At 39.7% G+C, this 20,615-nt stretch overlaps 2 protein-coding genes across 2 annotated transcripts in view; one reads left to right on the forward strand and one right to left on the reverse strand.

Moving 5' to 3' along the window:
* KCTD19 (potassium channel tetramerization domain containing 19) overlaps positions 1-3,435 on the reverse strand; it is a 32,665-nt gene extending 29,230 nt beyond the window's left edge. Inside the window, exon 1 of the mRNA XM_088027132.1 lies at positions 3,322-3,435. Coding sequence (XP_087883258.1) covers positions 3,322-3,435 — 114 coding nt within the window. The remainder of the gene's footprint in view (positions 1-3,321) is intronic.
* Positions 3,436-3,589: 154 nt separating this feature from the next.
* LRRC36 (leucine rich repeat containing 36) overlaps positions 3,590-20,615 on the forward strand; it is a 41,139-nt gene continuing 24,113 nt past the window's right edge. The window contains exons 1-4 of the mRNA XM_028096824.2: positions 3,590-3,659; positions 15,707-15,834; positions 18,850-19,042; positions 19,821-19,917. Of these exons, the coding sequence (XP_027952625.1) occupies positions 3,590-3,659; positions 15,707-15,834; positions 18,850-19,042; positions 19,821-19,917 (488 nt within the window). The remainder of the gene's footprint in view (positions 3,660-15,706; positions 15,835-18,849; positions 19,043-19,820; positions 19,918-20,615) is intronic.

Raw genomic sequence — 20,615 nt, forward strand, 5'->3', positions numbered from 1 at the left:
ACAAGAGAGCCAAGGCAATCCAATGGGTAAAGAATAGCCTTTTCAAAAAATGGTGCTAGGACACCTGGACATCTAAATGCAAAAAAACAAAAACAAAACAAAACAAAAAGACCCCTACCTCACACCATACGTAGAAATTAACACCAGGGTGCCTGGGTGGCTCAGTTGGTTAAGCGACTGCCTTCAGCTCAGGTCATGATCCTGGAGTCCTGGGATCGAGTCCCACGTCAGGCTCCCTGCTCAGCAGGGAGTCTGCTTCTCCCTCTGACGCTCTTCCCTCTCGTGCTATCTCTCATTCTCTCTCTCTCAAATAAATAAATAAAATCTTTACACTTAAAAAAAAAAAAAAGAAATTAACACCAAAGGGACCAAACCTAAAAATAAAAGCTAAAACTATAAAACCCTTAGAAGAAAACACAAAATCCTCATGATCTTGGATTAGGTAATGCCTTCTTAGATGAGATACAAAAAGCACAAGTGAAACAAATAAACAAATAAAACTTCATCAAAATTGAAAACTTTTGTGCTCCAAAGGACACCATCAAGAAAGTAAAAAGACAACCCATATAATGGAACAAAATATTTGCAGATCACATATCTGATAAAGAACTTGTATTTAGACTACATAAATAACTCTTACAACTCAATAATAAAAATAATAAAAAGATGAACAATCAAATTTAAAAGGCAGTAAAAAATCTAAAAACACATTTCTCTATGCTAAATGAAAGAAGCAGACACAAAAGCCACATATTACATGATTCCATCTATGTGTAATGTGCAGAACAGGCAAATTTATAGAGTAGATTAGTGGTGGCTTAGGGCTAGAGAGGTTGTGGGGGAAATGCACAGTGACTAGTAACAGGTATGGAATTTCTTTTCTTTTTCAAATAATGAAAATGTTGTAAAATTGTACTAGTTACACAGTGTGAATATACTAAAAACCACTGAACTGTAAACTTTAAATGGTAAATTGTAGTATGGGAATTATTTTTTAATAAAGCCATTTAAAAAAATAAAAAAAAAACATTTAAGACAGAGTTATGAGGTCCTGCGTTGGGCTCTGCACTCAGCATGAAGTCTGCTTGGGATTCTTTCCTTCTTCCTCTCCCTCCTCCTCTGCCCCTCCCCCTGCTCTTTCTCTCTCTTAAATAAATAAATAAAATCTTTAATTTAAAAAAAAAAAAAAGGAGAGAGAGAGTTATGAGGAGGCATTCCCTACCCCTCTGAGTGCATGCAGAGCTCTCTTGGGATCATACCCGCAGAGACATTACATTATTGAGACCATAGCAGAATAGCTGAATGTTGTGGTTTCCTTTTTGTGTATACAAAGGCAGCAAAGATCATTAAGCTTCCTCAGCTCATTGTTAAAAGTTCAAGGTTATCTATTCATATAAGTGAACTATTTTGCTTCAAGATGACCTAGCTTATCAACACTATAGAAAAATAGAACATATGAACATACAAACCATCTGTATCAGATTTTAAAATCAACACTCAAGGACTACTCCTGTAAACAAAATTTAAAAGGTGGTAAATAGTATATAAAATTCTACCTTAAAAAGAACCATAAAAGAATTCTAAATAAAAATTATGCATGGTGAAGCAATTGGGGTGCAATGTAATATTTATAACATTTTGAAATGCATCAAAAAACCAGTATGGATTGGTAAAGGGATGGATAGATGGACATATGATAAAAACAAATACAGCAAAGATGTTCACTGTAGAATCCAGGCAGTGGGTATATAGTTCGTTCAACCTTTCTGAATCTTCCAAAATTTGCATTAAAATGTGGTGGGTGGGAAGAGTGCTAAATAAGAGCTGGTGCTCAAGGGAGGAAAGGCTCACTTTTCCAACAAAACCTGCACCTTCTATTTTGACAGCTGAGGAAGGAAAATAAATGTATGCAACAAAGAAGTGGGTGGAGTTCCCTTCTCTTATAACTGGTCTAAATAATTCAGATGTAAAGAAGAGCAATTATATATGCCACATTTGAGGCTAGAAGAGTTAAAGGGGCCATGAGAAAGATTACAAATTTTTTAAATGGTGTCATGATTCACAGAAGCTGAGGAAGAAAAGCCAATCTAAGGAACTAATCTAGGCTTTTGAGTCCCGGCCCTTTTAAAAATGGCTACAGCTGAGCATGACAAACTGATGGTAAATAAGGGCCCCACCCAAACCAGAAAGCATAAATAAGCAAGAACTCTTGATTCTGCTTTCTGTTCTTAAATATGACTAGCTGGTTGATAGCTCAGTGTAACTGCTCCTACTCTGCAGATTTTTGGCTACCAAAGAAGACCCACTCCCGGAAGGTGAGCCACAGTTCTGTTCTCAGTCCTCTTTTCTTATTAAGGATAGGCTTTGACAAGAGTGTCTTTGCTCAAGAGTTTGCCTCCTTACACATACATGTCCCATCCACAGGTGGGCTCTCAAGAGACGCCTGCTGGAGTGAGGGTAGGGGTTAAGGATGTGGCTGTTCTTTCTAGAGTTTTCTTTCCAAAGACTGCACGAGAGTTTGTTAGAACTATCCCAGCCTGGGGAGAGCCCTCGGTCAGAGGCAAGCTTGGGGATCTGTAGTTCTTGCAGGGCAAAATGCTTCTTGCCAGACTGCCTATAGGAAATGGGGTAGCCCTCGCATAATCTTCTCCAGCCCATTCCAAAGAGTATCTCTCCTTTCCGCACTGATCCTCCCTCCCAAAGGAGCACCTTCCAAATAAATTTCTAGAGCTATAACCATCTCATGATCTAAAGACAGGACTTCAACTCCTCAGAGCCAAGTTCACCAACAGTTCAGATCTGGGGCTCCCTCCCTATCATGCCTCAGAGAGCTGCCCCCGCCCCCATCCCCACCCCCTACCCCTCTCATTCGGATCTGGACACCTCCCTCAGCCCATTTACCCGCCGGCCACTGCCTGGTCTCAGAGTCAACAGTTCCAAATGCTGAGACAAGAAGAGCTTCACCTTGTCAAGAGGCACAACTCTACCTCTCAGACCTGAAGCCCCCCAAAACCTCAGACCTAGAACACTTCATCCCTCAAAACAGGCGCATTCTTGGACGCCTGGGTGGCTCAGTTGGTTAAGCGACTGCCTTCGGCTCAGGTCATGATCCTGGAGTCCCGGGATCGAGTCCCGCATCGGGCTCCCTGCTCAACAGGGAGTCGGCTTCTCCCTCCAACCCTCTTCCCTCTCGTGCTCTCTATCTCTCATTCTCTCTCTCTCTCAAATAAATAAATAAAATCTTAAAAAACAAAACAGGCGCATTCTTCCAATCCCTCAGAGCCAGTCCCCAAACCCTTCAAAGCTGGGACCATATCCCACCCCATGTCCCAGAGCCAGGTCCCTAACCCCATAGCCCTCATCCTTGGCCACATCACCTCCCCATTCGCCGCTTTGGTGTTTTTGGTGCCCCCGCCAGGGCAGGATCCATACCATAGTCCGGACGCCTGAGGCGGGCGGTCGCGTGATCACAGCACTAACGGCCCCGGGAGATCGGCGGCACGCGCGGGGGGCGGGGCCTGCGGCGGGGGCGGGGCCTGGCGTGCGCTAGCCTGTCTCGTGGACCGAGGCAGGTGAGCGGCGGGCGGGGATGGCGGAGCAGTGGGATCTGGACGAGGAAGGCGTCCGCCGCCTGGGGGCGCTGACTCTGGAGCAGCCGGGTAGGGCCAGGCCGGGAGGACCTGGGCAGGGAGCGTGGGGTCTGCGGCTGAGGGGAGAAAACTGAGGTAGAGTTGGGGGAACCGAAGGTAGACGCGGCGGAATGGCGGCGGAGGAGCGGTCCCAGAGACGGAGAAGGGGTTACTGAGGTGGAGGTGAAGGACGTGAAGTAGCCTGAGAGTCTGGGGAGGAGGGCGAGGAATTGAGGGAGACGAACGGAGTCTGAAGTGGAGGAGAAAGTAGATTAACGGGACACTGCGGCCGGAAAGAGAACTGGACAGAGTCTGAGCTAGTGGAAGGAAACGGAGCCCCAAGAGGGGCATTGGCGGGAGAAGGGACGTGCTGAGAAGCGCCTTTGAGGTGGCGGTGCTCTTGAGGAAGGCACGAAGGGCGTTCGTTTGGCATTTTCTGAAATTTCAGACCCAGGAGGGCTTTTCCTGTTTGGGATAAAATGGGGAAGGATGTTCCCTTATCAGTCCCTCTCTTCGTCTAGTTTCCGCCTCAAGAACTTGGCCATTTCTTTGATCCGTCCGGATGTGTGGCCTCCTTTTAAGAGACACTCAGAAAGGGGCTTCAATTGTGAAAGCGATAGCAAGCAGCTCGCTGGTCTCTCAAGGCGCTGGAGGGAACTGGCTGAGCCACTGCCGACCCCACCTTTGACCTGGGTTCTGATTCACGGAGCTTGTTTGAGTTTCTAAGGAGTCGGAATGTTTGAAAAGTTTTATCAGCATTCCTAACTCAACTTTTACCCTTGTTAAATTTACTCTATCCTTAATGCCAGGCCCCGTGTTAAATGCTTCCCCCACCCCGCCCCGCAATATTTAATTCCCGTAACAGGCCTGTAAAGCAGATGCTGTTATTGTGCCTATTTTACAGATGGGTTAAAATTAGGTTTAGCCTCCTGCCCAAAGTGACACAGCCAGGGTTTATTAACCCAGGACTCTTGAGTTCAGAGCCTGTGCTTTAACCTTTACAAAAAGTTGCCTTTCTTCCTCTAGTACGATTTATTTGTGGGATATGAAATAATTGGTTTTATTTTGTTTAAAAATTATTTACTATTTACAATTTATAAAAACTAGTGCATGCTAGTACAAACATTACATGAATGAAGAGGTTATTAATCTTTCCTTCCTCTGGAAATCTCTCCACCCCCAACCAAAGGTAGTGCTGTGGTGTGTATATGAATAGACTGCAGGTATTTCAGGTTTATTTTTTCTTTTTCAAACTACTTTGAGCGCTCCTGTTTTACAAGTTAGCTAAGAAAAGCTTTATTGGTTTGACACACTTCTGTACTTTTTTTGCCTTTAAAAAAATATTGATTTAGTTTTATTTGGTTGGGGGTAGAGCATATACTCCTTACATTCTCCAGCTATAATGGCACATGGCAGAGTTTTTTGCTTGTTTTTGTTTGCTTGTTTTATTACAGTTGTCTGAATAACAAAATTGTGCTCATTCTGACAACTCAAACAATGCAAAACTAAAAGAATATTCTTCCCTCTCCCTCCTTCCATACCTTTTCCATTACTTATACAAACATATACACATAGGTGTTTTTTTAAATATAAGAGCATATCTATTATTTGGCAATTTGCTTTTTTTTTTACTTATCAATACTTTAATGTGCTGTTATATGCATTATGAAATTAAAAAATCACAGTGGTCATCTTTGGGGAGAAAGGCTTTTACTTTTATTCTGTGCTTTTCTGTACTGTTGGAATTTTCTGGCTATGTAATAAGTGTTATTTTCTTTTTAATGTCCAAAGGGATGATCTTGTGGTGCAGTTATAGACTGTTTTGTATGTTTGTTTTTTTGTTATATTTCCCTGTACTGAAAAATTCCCATAAATGTTTAAATTATCCTTTGTCATGCAGAAAATTTTCATCTTAAAGTAGTCAAGTTTATTTTTCCTTATGATTTGTGATTTTTTGGTCTTATTTTTGAAGTTTTTCCCTACACTGCTGATAACATTTTTTTCTAAAAATTCTGCTGCTTTGCTCTTCACCTTAAGTCTGATCTACCTGGAATTTATTTTTATATACAATGTGTGATTTGGTATAATTGTATTTTTTTTATACTGATCGCCAGTTTCCTCAGAACCTATTTATAGTATCTCTGCTATATTCCAAGTTCCTTTGTAAATTTGTAGGCTCTCTGTTCTGTTCCACTGTTCTGTTTGTCTATTCCTACACCAGTATCACGCTTTTGTATCTACTGTGGCTTAACAGTAGGTTTTGATAACTGGTAAAGTCAGTGCCCTCCTTCACCTCCCTCTTTTTCCTTCAGAGTTGTCTAGGCTATTCTTAGCCCTTTATTCTCTTTTAGAATCTTAGAATCAGCTTGTCAGTTTTCATGAAAGCATTTTAAGCAGGGATGTGTCCTGATCTAATACTTATTTTTAAAACATGACTCTCACCCATTAGAAGCCTGTTACAGTAGTCCAGATAAGAGATAATGAATGGCTTGGACTAGGAGGATGACAGTGGAGATAAAAAGAAGTGGACAGGGCGCCTGGGTGGCTCAGTTGGTTAAGCGACTGCCTTCGGCTCAGGTCATGATCCTGGAGTCCCGGGATCGAGTCCCGCATCGGGCTCCCTGCTCAACAGGGAGTCTGCTTCTCCCTCCGACCCTCTTCCCTCTCGTGCTCTCTATCTCTCATTCTCTCTCTCTCTCAAATAAATAAATAAATAATCTTAAATAAATAAATTCTTAAAAAAAAAAGAAGTGGACAGAGTCAAGGTGTATTTTGTGGGTAGATAGGACAAGACTTACAAAAAAAAATTGAATATGGGAGTTGGGGAAAGGGAAGATTCAAAGATAACACTTAAACTTGGTTTAGGTTATTGCTGGCTGGACAATGGTGCTGTTTAGTTAGAGCACAAACACTATGGGAATTATTGGCTTGGGGAAGGCGAATCAAGAGTGCTGTTTTGAACATGTTAAGTTTAAAATACCTACTAGACATTCAAATGTGAAATTTTTAGTAGGCAATTGGAAATACAAGTCTGGATCTCAGGAGAGAGGTCAGGGTTAGAGTTGTGAATTTTGGGAGACATTAGCAAATCAGTAATACTTAGAGTGATAAGAATGGGTGAACTCACCTAACTAGAGAATGTGGATGGAGAATAGAAGAAGGTTTAAGACCCATCTTGGGATATTTCAATGTTTAGATGTTGAATAGAGAAGGAAGAACCTGGTGTCTTAGAATTTAAGAAAGGATAGTATATCAAGGAAGTAATGGTCAGCTGTGCCAAATGCTATTGACAGGCTAAGCAAGCAGAGAAATGTCTGTTAGATTTGGCAACATGGAACTCATGGGTCACTTTAGGGGAATTTCGAGAGAATGGAGGGAAGCCAGGCTGAGTTGGGATGAAAAGGGAATGATATGTGAGGGAGAAGAGCTAGTGAAGGTAAGACCTTTCCTAAGAAATGTGGCCATAAAAGAGAACACAGAAGTGGAATACTAGTTGGGGGATATGATATGAAGTTTTTAGTGGGTTTAAGATTTTATTTATTTATTTATTTATTTATTTATTTATTTATTTATTTAACAGGGAGAAAGAGAGCACAAGCAGGGGGAGGAGTAGAGGGAGAGGGAGAAGCAGGCTCCCCATTGAGCATCACCTGAGCTAAAGGCAGACACTTAACTGAGCCACCCAGGCGCCCCAAGAACAAGTTTTTTAAAGACACAATATACTAGAACATATTTGTATGCTGATGATAATTATTTGGTAAGGAGAGAAAATATATATGTACTTCTTTGGCTTTTAAAAATAATTCAGTTAATTTATTATATGGGTAATATAATTATTGTACAGTGAAGGGTGAGTCTTGACCACCCCCCTTCCCTGTCCCTGACCCAATTCTCCTAAAGACAATCACTATTACCAATATCTTGGATAACTTTCCAGAAATATTCTCTACATATATCACTTATTTTATAATTTTTTATTAATGGCAGTATATAAATATATACAAGAGTAGAGACAACAGAATAATGAACTCCCATCACCCTACCTCAGCTGGTATTGTCAATTCATGGCCAGTCTTCTTTCATCTGCACCTCACCTAACTTCTACCCACGCCTAACCCCCTGCACTGTTTATTTTGAAACAAATCCCTGTCATATGATTTAACCCATATATATTTTAATGTATATATCTTCAAGAGAACTCTTTTAAAAATAATCACTTATAAACCTAAAAATATTTAATAGTAATTTCTTGATATCATCAAATATGCAACCAGTTTTCTCATTTCACCAACTGTCCTATAAAATTTTTCTGATTCAGGATCTATGTACGGTATACTGTAATTGGTTGATATTTGTCTTTTTAAAAAAATTTTAATTCCAATATAGTTAACATACAGTGTTACATTCATTTCAGGTGTACAATATAGGGATTCAACAATTTCATGCCTCACCCAGTGCTCATCACGACAATTGCACTCCTTAATCCCCATCACCTGTTTCATCCCTCTGGTAACCATCAGTTCTCAATAGTTAAAGAGTGTTTCTTGGCTTGTCTGTCTTTGTTTTTGTTTTTTTTTCTCTGCTCATTTGTTTTCTTAAATTTCACATATGAGTGAAATCATAGGTATTTGTCTTTCTTTGACTTACTTTACTTAGCATTATACAGTTGATAATTTGTCTTAAATATTGTTTGATCCATAGGTTCCCCCTTCTTTTTTTCCTTGCATTTTCTATTGTTCTTAGAGAAACTAGGCCATTTGTCCTGAATAGTTTCTTACAATCTGGATTTTGCTCATTACATTCCTAAGACGTTTAACATTTTCCCCAGTTCTTGTTCCTATGAATTGCTAGTTAAGTGAAGCTTGATTTGATTCAGGTTTGTTTGTTTTTTTTGCAAGACTACTTCACAGATGAAGGTATACTGTCATGAAGTATATAATTATCTGGTGTTCTTTTTGTGACATTATCAGCTATTAAACATGACTATGTAAAGTCCACTAATTCATTAGGGATTGCAAAATGATAATTTTCTATCTTTCATTTCTATGAGTTGTAAGACTTATATAAAAAGACATTTCCTATCACCTCCTTGGTTATCTTGAGGCACAGTTTGTACAGCAAAGACAGGATACTTTTTTTTCCAGCTTATTTATCAGTTCTTGGAAAAATGAGTTGTTTTCTTAGCATCCTCTAAAGGTAACCAATAAGAGAGCTGTTTTGTTTTCTTAGTGTCATTATAAATTCGTAGATTTAAGTGTTTTTGGTGTGTTCTAATCTATTGCAGTTATTATCGTAATTGCTGCTGAACTTGTCCCTACTTTAGCTGGTGGGAAATCTTTCAGGCTGACTCTTGAGGCTTTTTTTCAGTTTTACTTATTTGAAACTCTTTCATCATCCCTATAAATAAGCTTTATTAAAGATTATGAATTCACTTTCCAAATGGGCTATATATAAATGGTTTTCCATACAGAGATTATTTACTTGATTTGTTATTTTCATGAGCAAAACGTGTTTTGACCCATTGGGGTTATGTAGCTTATATATTAAAATTGGAAGATTATTCTGTTGTTCTTGACATCTTTGATGTGCAATGTTTGATTCGATCTCTGATCTACTTGTCTTCACTCTCTTTATAAACGTTGAAACTGAATGCATAATCTCTTAAGACCTTGCACTTCATATGCATCATAAAAGAATATCTGTCACTGTGGCAGTTTATCATTTGAATGATAATTCCGGTTCCTTTAAAAATATTAAAATGGGGCGCCTGGGTGGCTCAGTTGGTTAAGCGACTGCCTTCGGCTCAGGTCATGATCCTGGAGTCCTGGGATCGAGTCCCACATCGGGCTCCCTGCTCAGCGGGGAGTCTGCTTCTCCCTCTGACCCTCTTCCCTCTCGTGCTTTCTATCTCTCATTCTCTCTCTCAAATAAATAAATAATAAAAAATCTTTAAAAAAATAAAAAAAATAAAAATATTAAAATGTCTGACCTTCAGAACAGAGCGGGGGAGGGGGGAAGGCATGAGAAATGCTTCAGGGCACTGATAGAAATTATAATTGACCTTAGCTTTTGTCCCATGGTAACAGATTCTTAGGGTACCAGACCATTGCATACTACAGGACTACCAATATGCTGCCCTCAAAGTCAGGAAAAAATTTTTTTGAGATATAATTCACATACTATAAAATTTAATGTATATAATCTAGTGCCACTTAGTTCATTGCGCAACCATTACCATTAGTAGTTCCAGAACATTTTTATCAGCCCCACAGGAAACCCTATACCCATTAGGCAGTCACTTCTCATTTCCAGCTTTCCCGAGCCCCTGGCAACCATTAATCTGCTTTCTGTCCCTATGGATTTGCCTGCTCTGGATATTCCATATAAATAGAATCATACAATATATGGCCTTTTATATCTGGCTCCTTTCACTTAGCTTGGTATTTTTAAGGTTCATCCATATTTTATCATGTATGGGTACTTCATTCCTTTTTTTTATTAATAGAATTTATTTTTTAAAGCATTTTTAGGTTTATAGAAAAGCTGAGCAGAGAGTACAGAGAGTTCTATAAAAGCTCCCTCTTCCCCCCTCATACTTCCCCCACATCTCCCCACAGTTTCCCCTATTATTATCTTGCATTTGGTACATTTGTTATGATTGATGAACCAATACCAGTATATTATTATTAACTGAAGTCTGTTGTTTACATTAAGATTCACTCTTTGTGTTGTTTGATTCTGTGGATTTTGACAAATATATAGTGTCATGTGTATACCATTACAGTATCAAACAGAATAGTTTCACTGCCCTAAATATCCTCTGTGCTCCATCTGTTCATCCTTCCCTTTCTACTTAACCCCTAGCAACTACTCATCTTTTTACTACTACTTTCTACAGAATGTCATACAGTTGTAATCATTTAATATGTAATCTCTGGCAACCAGTAACCTTTTTTTTTTTAAGATTTATTTATTTGAGAAAGAGAGCATGAACACATGCAAGGGGGCAAGGGGGGAGGGGCGGAGGGAGAGGAAGAGAGAGAATCCCCCACCACCACCACCAGCCGGCTCCCAGCTGAGCAGAGTCCAACACAGGGCTGCAAGGCTGAATCCCAGGACACTTGACCTGAGCCAAAATCAAGAGGTGGATGCTTAACTGACTGAGCCACCCAGGCACCCCCATCCACTAAACTTTTAAAAAAAATCTTTTAATTAAAAATATAAAGGACATACAACATATTCATTTCAGATATACAACATAATGATTTGATATTTGTATACATCATGACATGTATACATACAATAAATCTAGTCAACATTTGTTACATTACATAGTTACAAAGAAATGTATTTTCTTGTGATGAGAACAGAACATTTAAGATCTACTTAGTAACTTTCAAATATGCAATAAAGTATTATTAAATAGTGGCCATGCTGTACATCAGTGATCTGTTAACTGTTGCCTTTTTCACAATGTCATATAGTTGGAACCATATAAGTATAACCTTTTCAGACTGGCTACTTTCACTTAGCCATATGTATTTAAGATTCCTCCATGTCTTTCCATAGCTCAATTGATAGCTCATTTCTTTTTATTGCCAAATAATATTCCACCGTGTTGAGGTACCATAGTTAATCCATCCATTTACTTATTGAAGAGCATCTTGGTTGCTTCTAAGTTTTGGTGGTTATAAGTAAAACTGCTATAAACATTCAGGTTTATACATATAAGCCTCTCTGTACAGGTATAGGTGCTATAAATACAGAGGTTTCTGGGTGGACATAAACTTTCACCTCACTTGGGCAAGTATCAAGGCACATGATTGCTAGATCATCTGGTAAGCTATGTCTAGTTTTATAAGACACTGCCAAGCTGTCCCAGGCACCCCTAGAGCCACATAGGTGCCCCTGATCCTCATTTTTTAAATGACCTTTTTTTTAATTTGAGTTCTGTCTTTATTTTCAAATCTTCCTTTTCTTATAATTTTTCTGAATTTTTCTAATTCTAATTTACATTTTTCAGCAATTTTCAAACTTTTTGGTTTCAGAATATTTAAAAAATATAGGAGTGACATTTTATATTCTTAAAAATAACTTTAATGTCTTAATTGGAGACCTCTAGAGTCTCATATCTGCTTCTGTATTAAATCTCAAGAAATGTATTGGTTGAAAAATATATATTATATATATTATATATTAATATATATATTAAAGATTTTACTTATTTGTCAGAGAGAGAACCTGATGAGTGGGGAGCAGCAGAGGGAGAGGAATAAGCTGGTTCTCCACTGATCAGGGAGCCCGATGTAGGGCTTGATCCCAGGACCCTGGGATCACAACCTGAGCCGAAGGCAGTCGCTTAACCAACTGAGCCACCCAAGCACCCCTGGTTGAAATATATTTTTTAGAAACGGGGCGCCTGGGTGGCTCAGTTCGTTAAGCGACTGCCTTTGGCTCAGGTCATGATCCTGGAGTCCGGGGACAGAGTCCCCACTTTGGGCTCCCAGCTCAGCGGGGAGTCTTCTTCTCCCTCTGACCCTCCTCCCTCTCATGTGTTCTCTCTCTCTCTCATTCTCGCTCTCTCAAATAAATAAAATCTTTAAAAAAATAAAAATAATGCCTCACACAGATAAGAGGTTCAAAAAGAGGGAAGTATTTTAATAGCCTTGCAGAGAATTGTGGATATTCTTCTTTGATATGACATGAAAACTGGACAAATGGTAGTTTCTTAAAGTTTAGTTGTGTGTGGAATCTGAAACTATATCAGCGTACTTTTTGTACTCTGTTGCATTTGAAATCCATTGGTACATCTTGCATTTAAATGGATCTTTTACCCATGCATGATTTTGTGCATCGGTCATTTGAGAGCTATTAATTCACTGAGTTATGTATGTCTTTCAAATGCTGAGAAATGTCATTCTGTATAACATATAAAATAAAAATTTCATTTGTTAATGTCATCAATCTCAGGGCGCCTGGGTGGCTCAGTCAGTTAAGCGTCTGCCTTCAGCTCAGGTCATGATCACAGGTTGTGAGATAGAGCCCCGTTGGCTCTGTGCTCAACTCCGTGCTCAATCTCAGCTTGAGATTTTGTCTCTTTCTCTCTCTCTCCCTCTGCCCCTCCCCTCTGTGTGCATTTTCTCTCTCTAAAATAAATAAATCTTCAAAAAAATTTCACACAAATGTTTTCCCTCAGGGCATCCACCATACTTCATTATGCAGCAGAAGTACTTCATGAATATTTCTCATTTAGTCACACAAATAAAAAACATGTGCTCAACGTTCAAAATTAATAAAGTTAACCATTTTTACTGCTTTTTAAAGGACATTCTTTTTTTTTTAAAGATTTTTATTTATTTGCGAGAGAGAGAATGAGAGATAGAGAGAATGAGAGGGAAGAGGGTCAGAGGGAGAAGCAGACTCCCCGCTGAGCAGGGAGCCCGATGTGGGACTCGATCCCAGGACTCCAGGATCATGACCTGAGCCGAAGGCAGTCGCTTAACCAACTGAGCCACCCAGGCGCCCTTTTAAAGGACATTCTTAAGTGAAACTGGCTATTTTTAAAAATTGCAGGTATGTGATGGTAAAGAATACTATGACTGGGTGCCTGGGTGGCTCAGTTGTTAAGCATCTGCCTTCGGTTCTCAGGTTATGATCTCAGGGTCCTGGGATCGAGCCCCATATCGGGCTCCCTGCTCAGCGGGAAGCCTGCTTCTCCCTCTCCCACTCCCCCTGCTTGTGTTCCCTCTCTTGCTGTGTCTCTCTGTTAAATGAATAAAATCTTTAAAAAAAAAAAACACAAAACTCTATGACTATGAGTGTTCCTTGAGTCATCCTAAGGCCCCAGTAGTTTTGTTTTTACACCATAATTGCAACAGTGGAAAAGCTAATATTTTTTTAAAGATTTTATTTATTGGGCGCCTAGGTGGCTCAGTCTTTAAGCATCTATCTTCGGCTCAGGTGATCCCAGGGTCCTGCAATCGAGCCCCATACGGGGCTCCCTGCTCCGTGGGAAACTTGCTTCTCCCTCTCCCACTCCTACTGCTTGTGTTCCCTCTCTCACTGTCTCTCTCTCTGTCAAATAAATAAAATCTAAGGATTTTATTTATTTGAGAGAGAGAATGAGAGAGAGAGAGAGCATGAGAGGGGGGAGGGTCAGAGGGAGAAGCAGACTCCCTGCTGAGAAGGGAGCCTGTTGCCGGACTCCATCCTAAGACTCCAGGATCATGACCTGAGCCGAAGGCAGTAGCTTAACCAACTGAGCCACCCAGGTGCCCAGTATTTTAATATTATTATGAAAGTAATTTTTTAAAAATAGTTTTGATTTTGTGGACCCCTGTACATGTCTCAGGGTCCTTCAGGGGTCGAGGAACCACACTTTGAAAACTGCTACATTTTGTTTGTGTATCTTTTAGCTTGTTTTGAAATATTAAGTTACAATTTTCATTTGTGATATATCTTTCTGGAGTGCTTTCACTCTTTAGGGGTAATACTCTCTTTTTTCTTTTATTAACCTCATATAAAATTGGACTGTAATCCTTTCCTGTGGCTCTTTAAGTGCAGTAAGTTTTCCTGTACCTTTACCTGATAAGGGTGGGCCAGAATAGCTTTTCTAGTTTCAGGGTTTTGGAGCTCCCTCTTCTGTTCACATGAAAAAAAAAAAAAGAAAAGATACCTGAGGCTTCCTGGTATCTGTCATCTTTACTTCTCTCCCCACTTGTATCTGGACCTTCTCTTTTTTTTTTTTTGAACCTGTTGTTTCTGTTCCATTCAATGTGGATTCTCCTCCCAGTAATTTCTCCCTGATGTGGGTCTTATCTTGAAAGCCATCTTCAGTTTATTACTTTTCAGAGTTTATAGGGTCCAGACTGCTCTAGCGCCTTAAACCTTATTTCATTGCAGTTCCTTAGCACTCACCTGCAAATTGGATCTTGCAGAACCTCCTTCCAGTTTTTTTTTTTTTTTTAAGATTTTATTTATTTGACAGAGAGAGGCACAGTGAGAGAGGGAACACAAGCAGAGAGAGCGGGAGAGGGAGAAGCAGGCTTCCCGCCGAGCAGGGAGCCCGATGTGGGGCTCGATCCCAGGACCCTGGGATCATGACCTGAGCCGAAGGCAGACGCTTAACGACTGAGCCACCCAGGCGCCCCCTCCTTCCAGTTTTGATCGCTATTGTATTTAGCCCACCACACTTGCCAGTGAGTTCCTATTGACAATTTTGAGATTCTCCTCTTTTTAGTGCTATTAGAAGTCTAGTTGACTTTCTTCCATATATATGAGTATATTATATAAATATATATGTATATATATTCTTTAAAACGTACACACAAATGTACTTTTCCCTCGCTTACTGTCATGGAGATCTTTCCATATGATCATCTACAAGTCTACCTCATTCTTTTTAATAACTGCATAACAATAATTAACACATATATAGTAATTATCATGTATAAGTACTGTTCTAAGTTTTGTATATATATTCATTTAATCATTACAACATCTTATGAGTTAAATACTGTTATTATCCCCATTTTACAGACAAGGAATCCGAAGTACAGAGAGAGTAAGTGACTTGTAGAAAGCCACAGATCTAGCACTTTGTCCATTGTATCCATCTACTGTTATTTAGGACATCAAGTTCTGCTCTTCTGCTGATAGACCCTGTGATTATTTTCTTTTTCTTTTTTCTTTCTCTTTTTTTAAACTATCCTAAAACCTTTCTGCAGTTTATACCCACGTGTATTTATTATATATCCTGGCAAATTTTTTTTAGTATAATCTATAGGGCTAAATCCTAGCATTGGGATTGCTACATTTCTTTTTAAATTTGTTTTGAGAACTTTTGGAGACTTTTATTACATCCTTCAGGGTGAATAGAGAAACACAAGGGTGCTATAAAACCAAGGTTTGGTTTTACTGTATTAGGTGGTATCACTGCTTTTAAAAGGAAAATCTGATCTATGAACCTTGGATGTAGGGCCTTTCACAAATGGATTATGGGAGGAAGGAAGACCTATTTTCACGGACTCTGTTTTTAAGCAGAGTTCATAATATATCTACTGGTGATCTCTTTTCAGAATTGGTGGAGTCTCTTTCATTGCAGGGGTCTTATGCTGGAAAAATTCATTCCATTGGTGATGCCTTCAGAAATTTTAAAAACCTCCGATCCTTAGATTTATCAAGAAATTTGATCACAAGCCTGAAGGTAAGTTCTATATTCTATGACTAGTCAGTTCAGCCCAATTTATTGTGGTGGTGGTGGTGGTGGTGGTGGTGGTGGTGGTGGTGGTGGTGGGTGGTGGTGGTGGTGGTGGTGGTGGTGGTGGTGGTGGTGGTGGTGGTGGTGGTGGGTGGTGGTGGGTGGTGGTGGTGGTGGGTGGTGGTGGGTGGTGGTGGTGGTGGGTGGTGGTGGTGGTGGTGGTGGTGGTGGTGGTGGTGGTGGTGGTGGTGGTGGTGGTGGTGGTGGTGGTGGTGGTAGTAGTTGTTGTTTTAATGGGAAGAAATAAGAGATAATGTCAGCCTGGGGAATATAGGATCTTCCTTTTAAGTGTTTCCAAACTAAATTTTATTATTCGCTGTAAAACTCATTCAGCTTTATTCTCTGTTTGAAATTTTCTGGTATAAAATGTTGGGGAAATTTTTTTTGTACTCAGCTAAAATTATATTAAACGATCTAAGGCAACAGGACAAAGTTTTTATGTGTGTAAAAAATTACAAGGAGCACTTGTGAAAGTACATATTCTTAGTTGCTACTCTGAGAGAGATTCTGAGTTAGTCGGTCTGAGTGGGCTCAGGATATACCCAGGGGATTCTGATGATGTTGGTATATAGTAAGAAACATTGGTTTAGATTACTACTGTGGGTTTTTTCAAGGAGGAGGAGGAAATGGTGGCCTTGAACACAAAGAAAAATGTCTAGATGGTAGAGCAGAGGGCAAGACAGGAAGGTGGGCAGGAGCAGGCTTGAGCAGTGTGAGGATTAGCAAATACACAAAGAGCTCTACAAACATAAGTGTGTACACACACAGGTGGAAGTTTTGTTTTCTTTGTGGTAGACCCCCAAACGGTATTTCCTCCACGTGTTCCCATTTTACCTTTATGTGCCTGTCTTGATTAAGCCCTTCTTTGCAAGACTCAAGGTGAAAGACTCACAAATGCTATTCAGGATTAGTTAATGATCTCCTGGATTATGCTGCCAGTTTTGTGCTTTTAAGGGAATACTTGTTCAACAAGACAAGCCAGACCCAAGTCTAAAACAAAGGACCCTAAAAGAGAAGTTCAAGCAAGATTTCCAGCTAGGACTCTAAAAGCGGAAGCTGCAAGTTAAACTAGGTCATTAGACTATTTGGTAGCAGCCATTTATATTTGACCCATCAGTTTCAGAAAGCATTAGTTTACAGTTGCTTAGGTCTCCTCTTTTCAAATGTATGTATGTTTGCTTGCTTGTTAATTTTCAAGTTAAAAAATTGAGCGGACATTGCCATAATTTGTTTATATACTCGCTTTCTTTCTACTTCTGTAAATTGGGCAAAAAACTATTGTGAAGATTAGCATGCGTACACTGGCATATATAGGAAGCACTTAGTAAATGTTTTCTCCATTTTTTTGCATCTATGATTTATCTGCATATGTTCATCTCTAGCAGTTCTGAATCATTTTACTTAATTTTCTCAGGGGATAAATGTTTTGTGATTATTTCTAGTATAACTTTGGGGAATACGTGAATTCATGCCAAGTGGGAAAAGTGAGAGGAAGACAGAAGTCATTTCCTTGACTTTTACACTGAGAGACATTAAAAGATTACTTGAGCTGGGCCATTAGACACATTTAAAGAGAGTCCTAATGGTGTACTGCCCTGAGAGGTGGGGCCAAAGTCCCTGAAGACCATTCCTAACTGCTAACCCTTTCACAATGTAGAAGTTAATGGAATTGAAAAAATCCAGAAAGAAATGAATCAAAGTGTAAACAGGGTTCTCTATTCAGAAATGCTTTGTGTATATCTCTGAGTTTTCTAAATTTTCTGCAACAAGAGAATGGTAATTTTGAATGACAGAAGAATAAAAAAAATTATTTTGTAAATACATGATGGAAAATCATTTTACTGAAATTACCCTCAATGACAAAGTTCCTTCTATAGTAAGCATTTTTACTACGAAAAGGATATGATTGTACATATATGTACATGTTTTGAATTATTGTCCTGAAATTTAATGTTGGACAAAAGCAGCTAACTAGACAAATACGTGAAAATTAATTTGTTTTCAATAGTAGATTTCAGCAAAGGAGGCATACTGTGGACAAAAGCAGCTAACTAGACAAATACGTGAAAATTAATTTGTTTTCAATAGTAGATTTCAGCAAAGGAGGCATACTGTGGCTTTTCCTCTCCAGTATCCCAGAGAAACAGAGGGGTGGGGTAATTCTGAAAGGAGAAACAAGGACAAGAATGGTTCCAGACTGTTCCAAGAGGGAAGACTTAGATATGGTGTTGTTTCGTTTTCCCACATACTCAATTTATCCTAAATGTGAGGCATTGAGATAAAAGAACACAAAACATACACACACCTATTTTTTTTTTTTAATTATACCCTTCTTCCTCACAACTCTCTTTTGCCTACCTCCTTTCCTCTTGAAAATTGAGGTGTATCTTGGGTCAGGAGAGTGGATGTGGCAAGGGTGAGAGAAGGGCAAAAGTGACGTGGCCTAGCCACTGGAAGGGAGGGTAATCGGGGAGCAACAGCAGTAGAGAATTGACTGCAGATACTTCCATGTCAGATTTTGTAAGGAGGAAATGTATATCTATGGATTATTTAATATATAGGACTTCCGGTGCCTATCGGCTGCATTGTTCTTATTCTCAGGCATCTAAGTAAGAGTTTCTTTTTTTTTTTTTAAGATTTTATTTATTTGACAGAAAGAGACACAGAGAAGGAACACAAGCAGGGGGAGTGGGAGAGGGAGAAGCAGACTCCCCACTGAGCAGGGAGCCTGATGCGGGGCTCGATCCCAGGACCCTGGGATCATGACCTGAGCCGAAGGCAGACGCTTAACAGCTGAGCCACCCAGGTGCCCCTAAGTTAAGAGTTTCAACCCTGCCTTTCTCATGGGTGACTAAGGTAACATGTTTAAGGATGGAAGTAATAGATATATTTCCACCTTTATCTGTGAGATTCCTAGTCCTTACCTATGTGCAGTTTCATAATGTGGTCTTTTCCTTGCAGGGCATCCAGTACTTATGTTCACTCCAAGACCTGAATTTATATTACAACAACATTCCTTCATTAGTGGAGGTGTCCCGCCTACAGCCTTTACCCTTCCTCAAAGAACTAGATTTGAGACTCAATCCTGTTGTCAGGAAAGATACAGATTATAGGCTCTTTGCTGTGTACACGCTACAAACTCTGGAGAAACTGGGTGAGACCCTCCTCCCCTGTTCCTTGCCCTAGACTTTACATTAAACGAGCTGCCTCCAAACCTTTGGGTGTTGGCCCACAGTGTGCACTGGCAGGATATATTTGTTTATTAGTCAATATTTATGTAATTCTTTTGTGTTGGCAGGATGTATGACGAGTCCTTTTTTTATTGAATGACAATCTATGATTTTATCAGTTACTTCCAGCTTTAGTTTTCTTCAGTTGATGGTTTCACCACCACTTCCTCACCAACAAAGAGTTTCCAGGTTGAGATTTATTTTTCAAGGTGCCCCAAATTTACAACTATATTAGCAATAGAAAATGAATACAACAACCTTGGGGGCTTAGTTGGCAAGGAACAATAAATATTCCTTCAAATGAGCTAGTCTGTATTTCTTTATAATTTTATTGTTGAGTATACATTTCTTATTGATACAAACTTGGATTTGCCCCTGGGAAAGTTATTGTGGGGAAACTAATTTCTTTCAGAAACAGTGTAACTTTCAGCAGAATACTAGGCCATTTGGATTGTTTGCTGCCTAAACTACTTTCCTGCAGGGGTAGTTACACCTATGTGGTAGTTGTTGCTATGGTATCCCTGTTATCTCCCTGAGTTACTACCTGCTCCAGTGACAACATAATAGCATTAGTTTGTGACCTGTCTCTAACAAAAGAATATGAGACTGATCTTTAGTTTTTACTCTGTGAATATGGTTTTCTGACCCACTACTGTTTACTCCAAAAAAGAAACATGCTCAGACCTCGGTTTTTGCCTCCAGATGACCGAGCTGTGCGAGAAAGTGAGAGAAAAGCTGCCAAGCTGCATTTTAGTCAGTTGGGCAACAGTGAAAATTTTCTTTTAGAGGTGGAAAAAAGGTAAGACAATTCTTTACAAAAAAATTTTTTTTTTTAGTTTGGTTCGGACAGAGACAGCAGTGAATTCCTACTTAATGTCTTCATTTTCGGCAGAAATCTCCACAAGTTGTAAGAATCCTCAGATCAGGAATAAAAGTATCTCTTCAACATACTGAAATTTATCTGGGATGAGAATCTGGCCCTCAGAGGGAACATTTCTGCTTTCTTGATCTCTTGGGTCTGCTTTGGATATAATTATTTTTTTAAAAAAGATTTTATTTATTTATTTGAGAGAGAGAAAGAGAACAAGCTGGGGGGAAGGGTAGAGGGAGAGGGAGAAGCAGACTCCCTGCTGAGCAGGGAGCCCAGTGAGATGAGGGGCTGGGATCATGACCTGAGCCAAAGGCAGACGCTTAACCAACTGAACCACCCAGGCAACCCAGCTGTCTATTTTTTTAAGTCAAGTTTCTTGAGGGTTTTACATAGAGTAAAAATCACCCTGCTATAAAAAGAAACGGAATGTTCCTTAAAAATTATTTGTATATTGGGGTGCCTATGTGGCTCAATTAGTTGGGCGACTGCCTTCAGCTCAGGTCATGATCCTTGAGTCCCAGGATCGAGTCCCACATCCGGCTCCCTGCTCAGAGGGGCGTCTGCTTCTCCCTCTGACCCTCCCTCCTCTCATGTTCTCTCTCTCTCTCAAATAAATAAATAAAATC

The sequence above is a fragment of the Eumetopias jubatus genome, unplaced genomic scaffold, assembly GCF_037043125.1.
Source record: "Eumetopias jubatus isolate StellerSeaLion01/CBP00866 unplaced genomic scaffold, mEumJub1_p1.0 scaffold_10, whole genome shotgun sequence".
In the NCBI taxonomy this organism is placed as follows: Eukaryota; Metazoa; Chordata; class Mammalia; order Carnivora; family Otariidae; genus Eumetopias; species Eumetopias jubatus.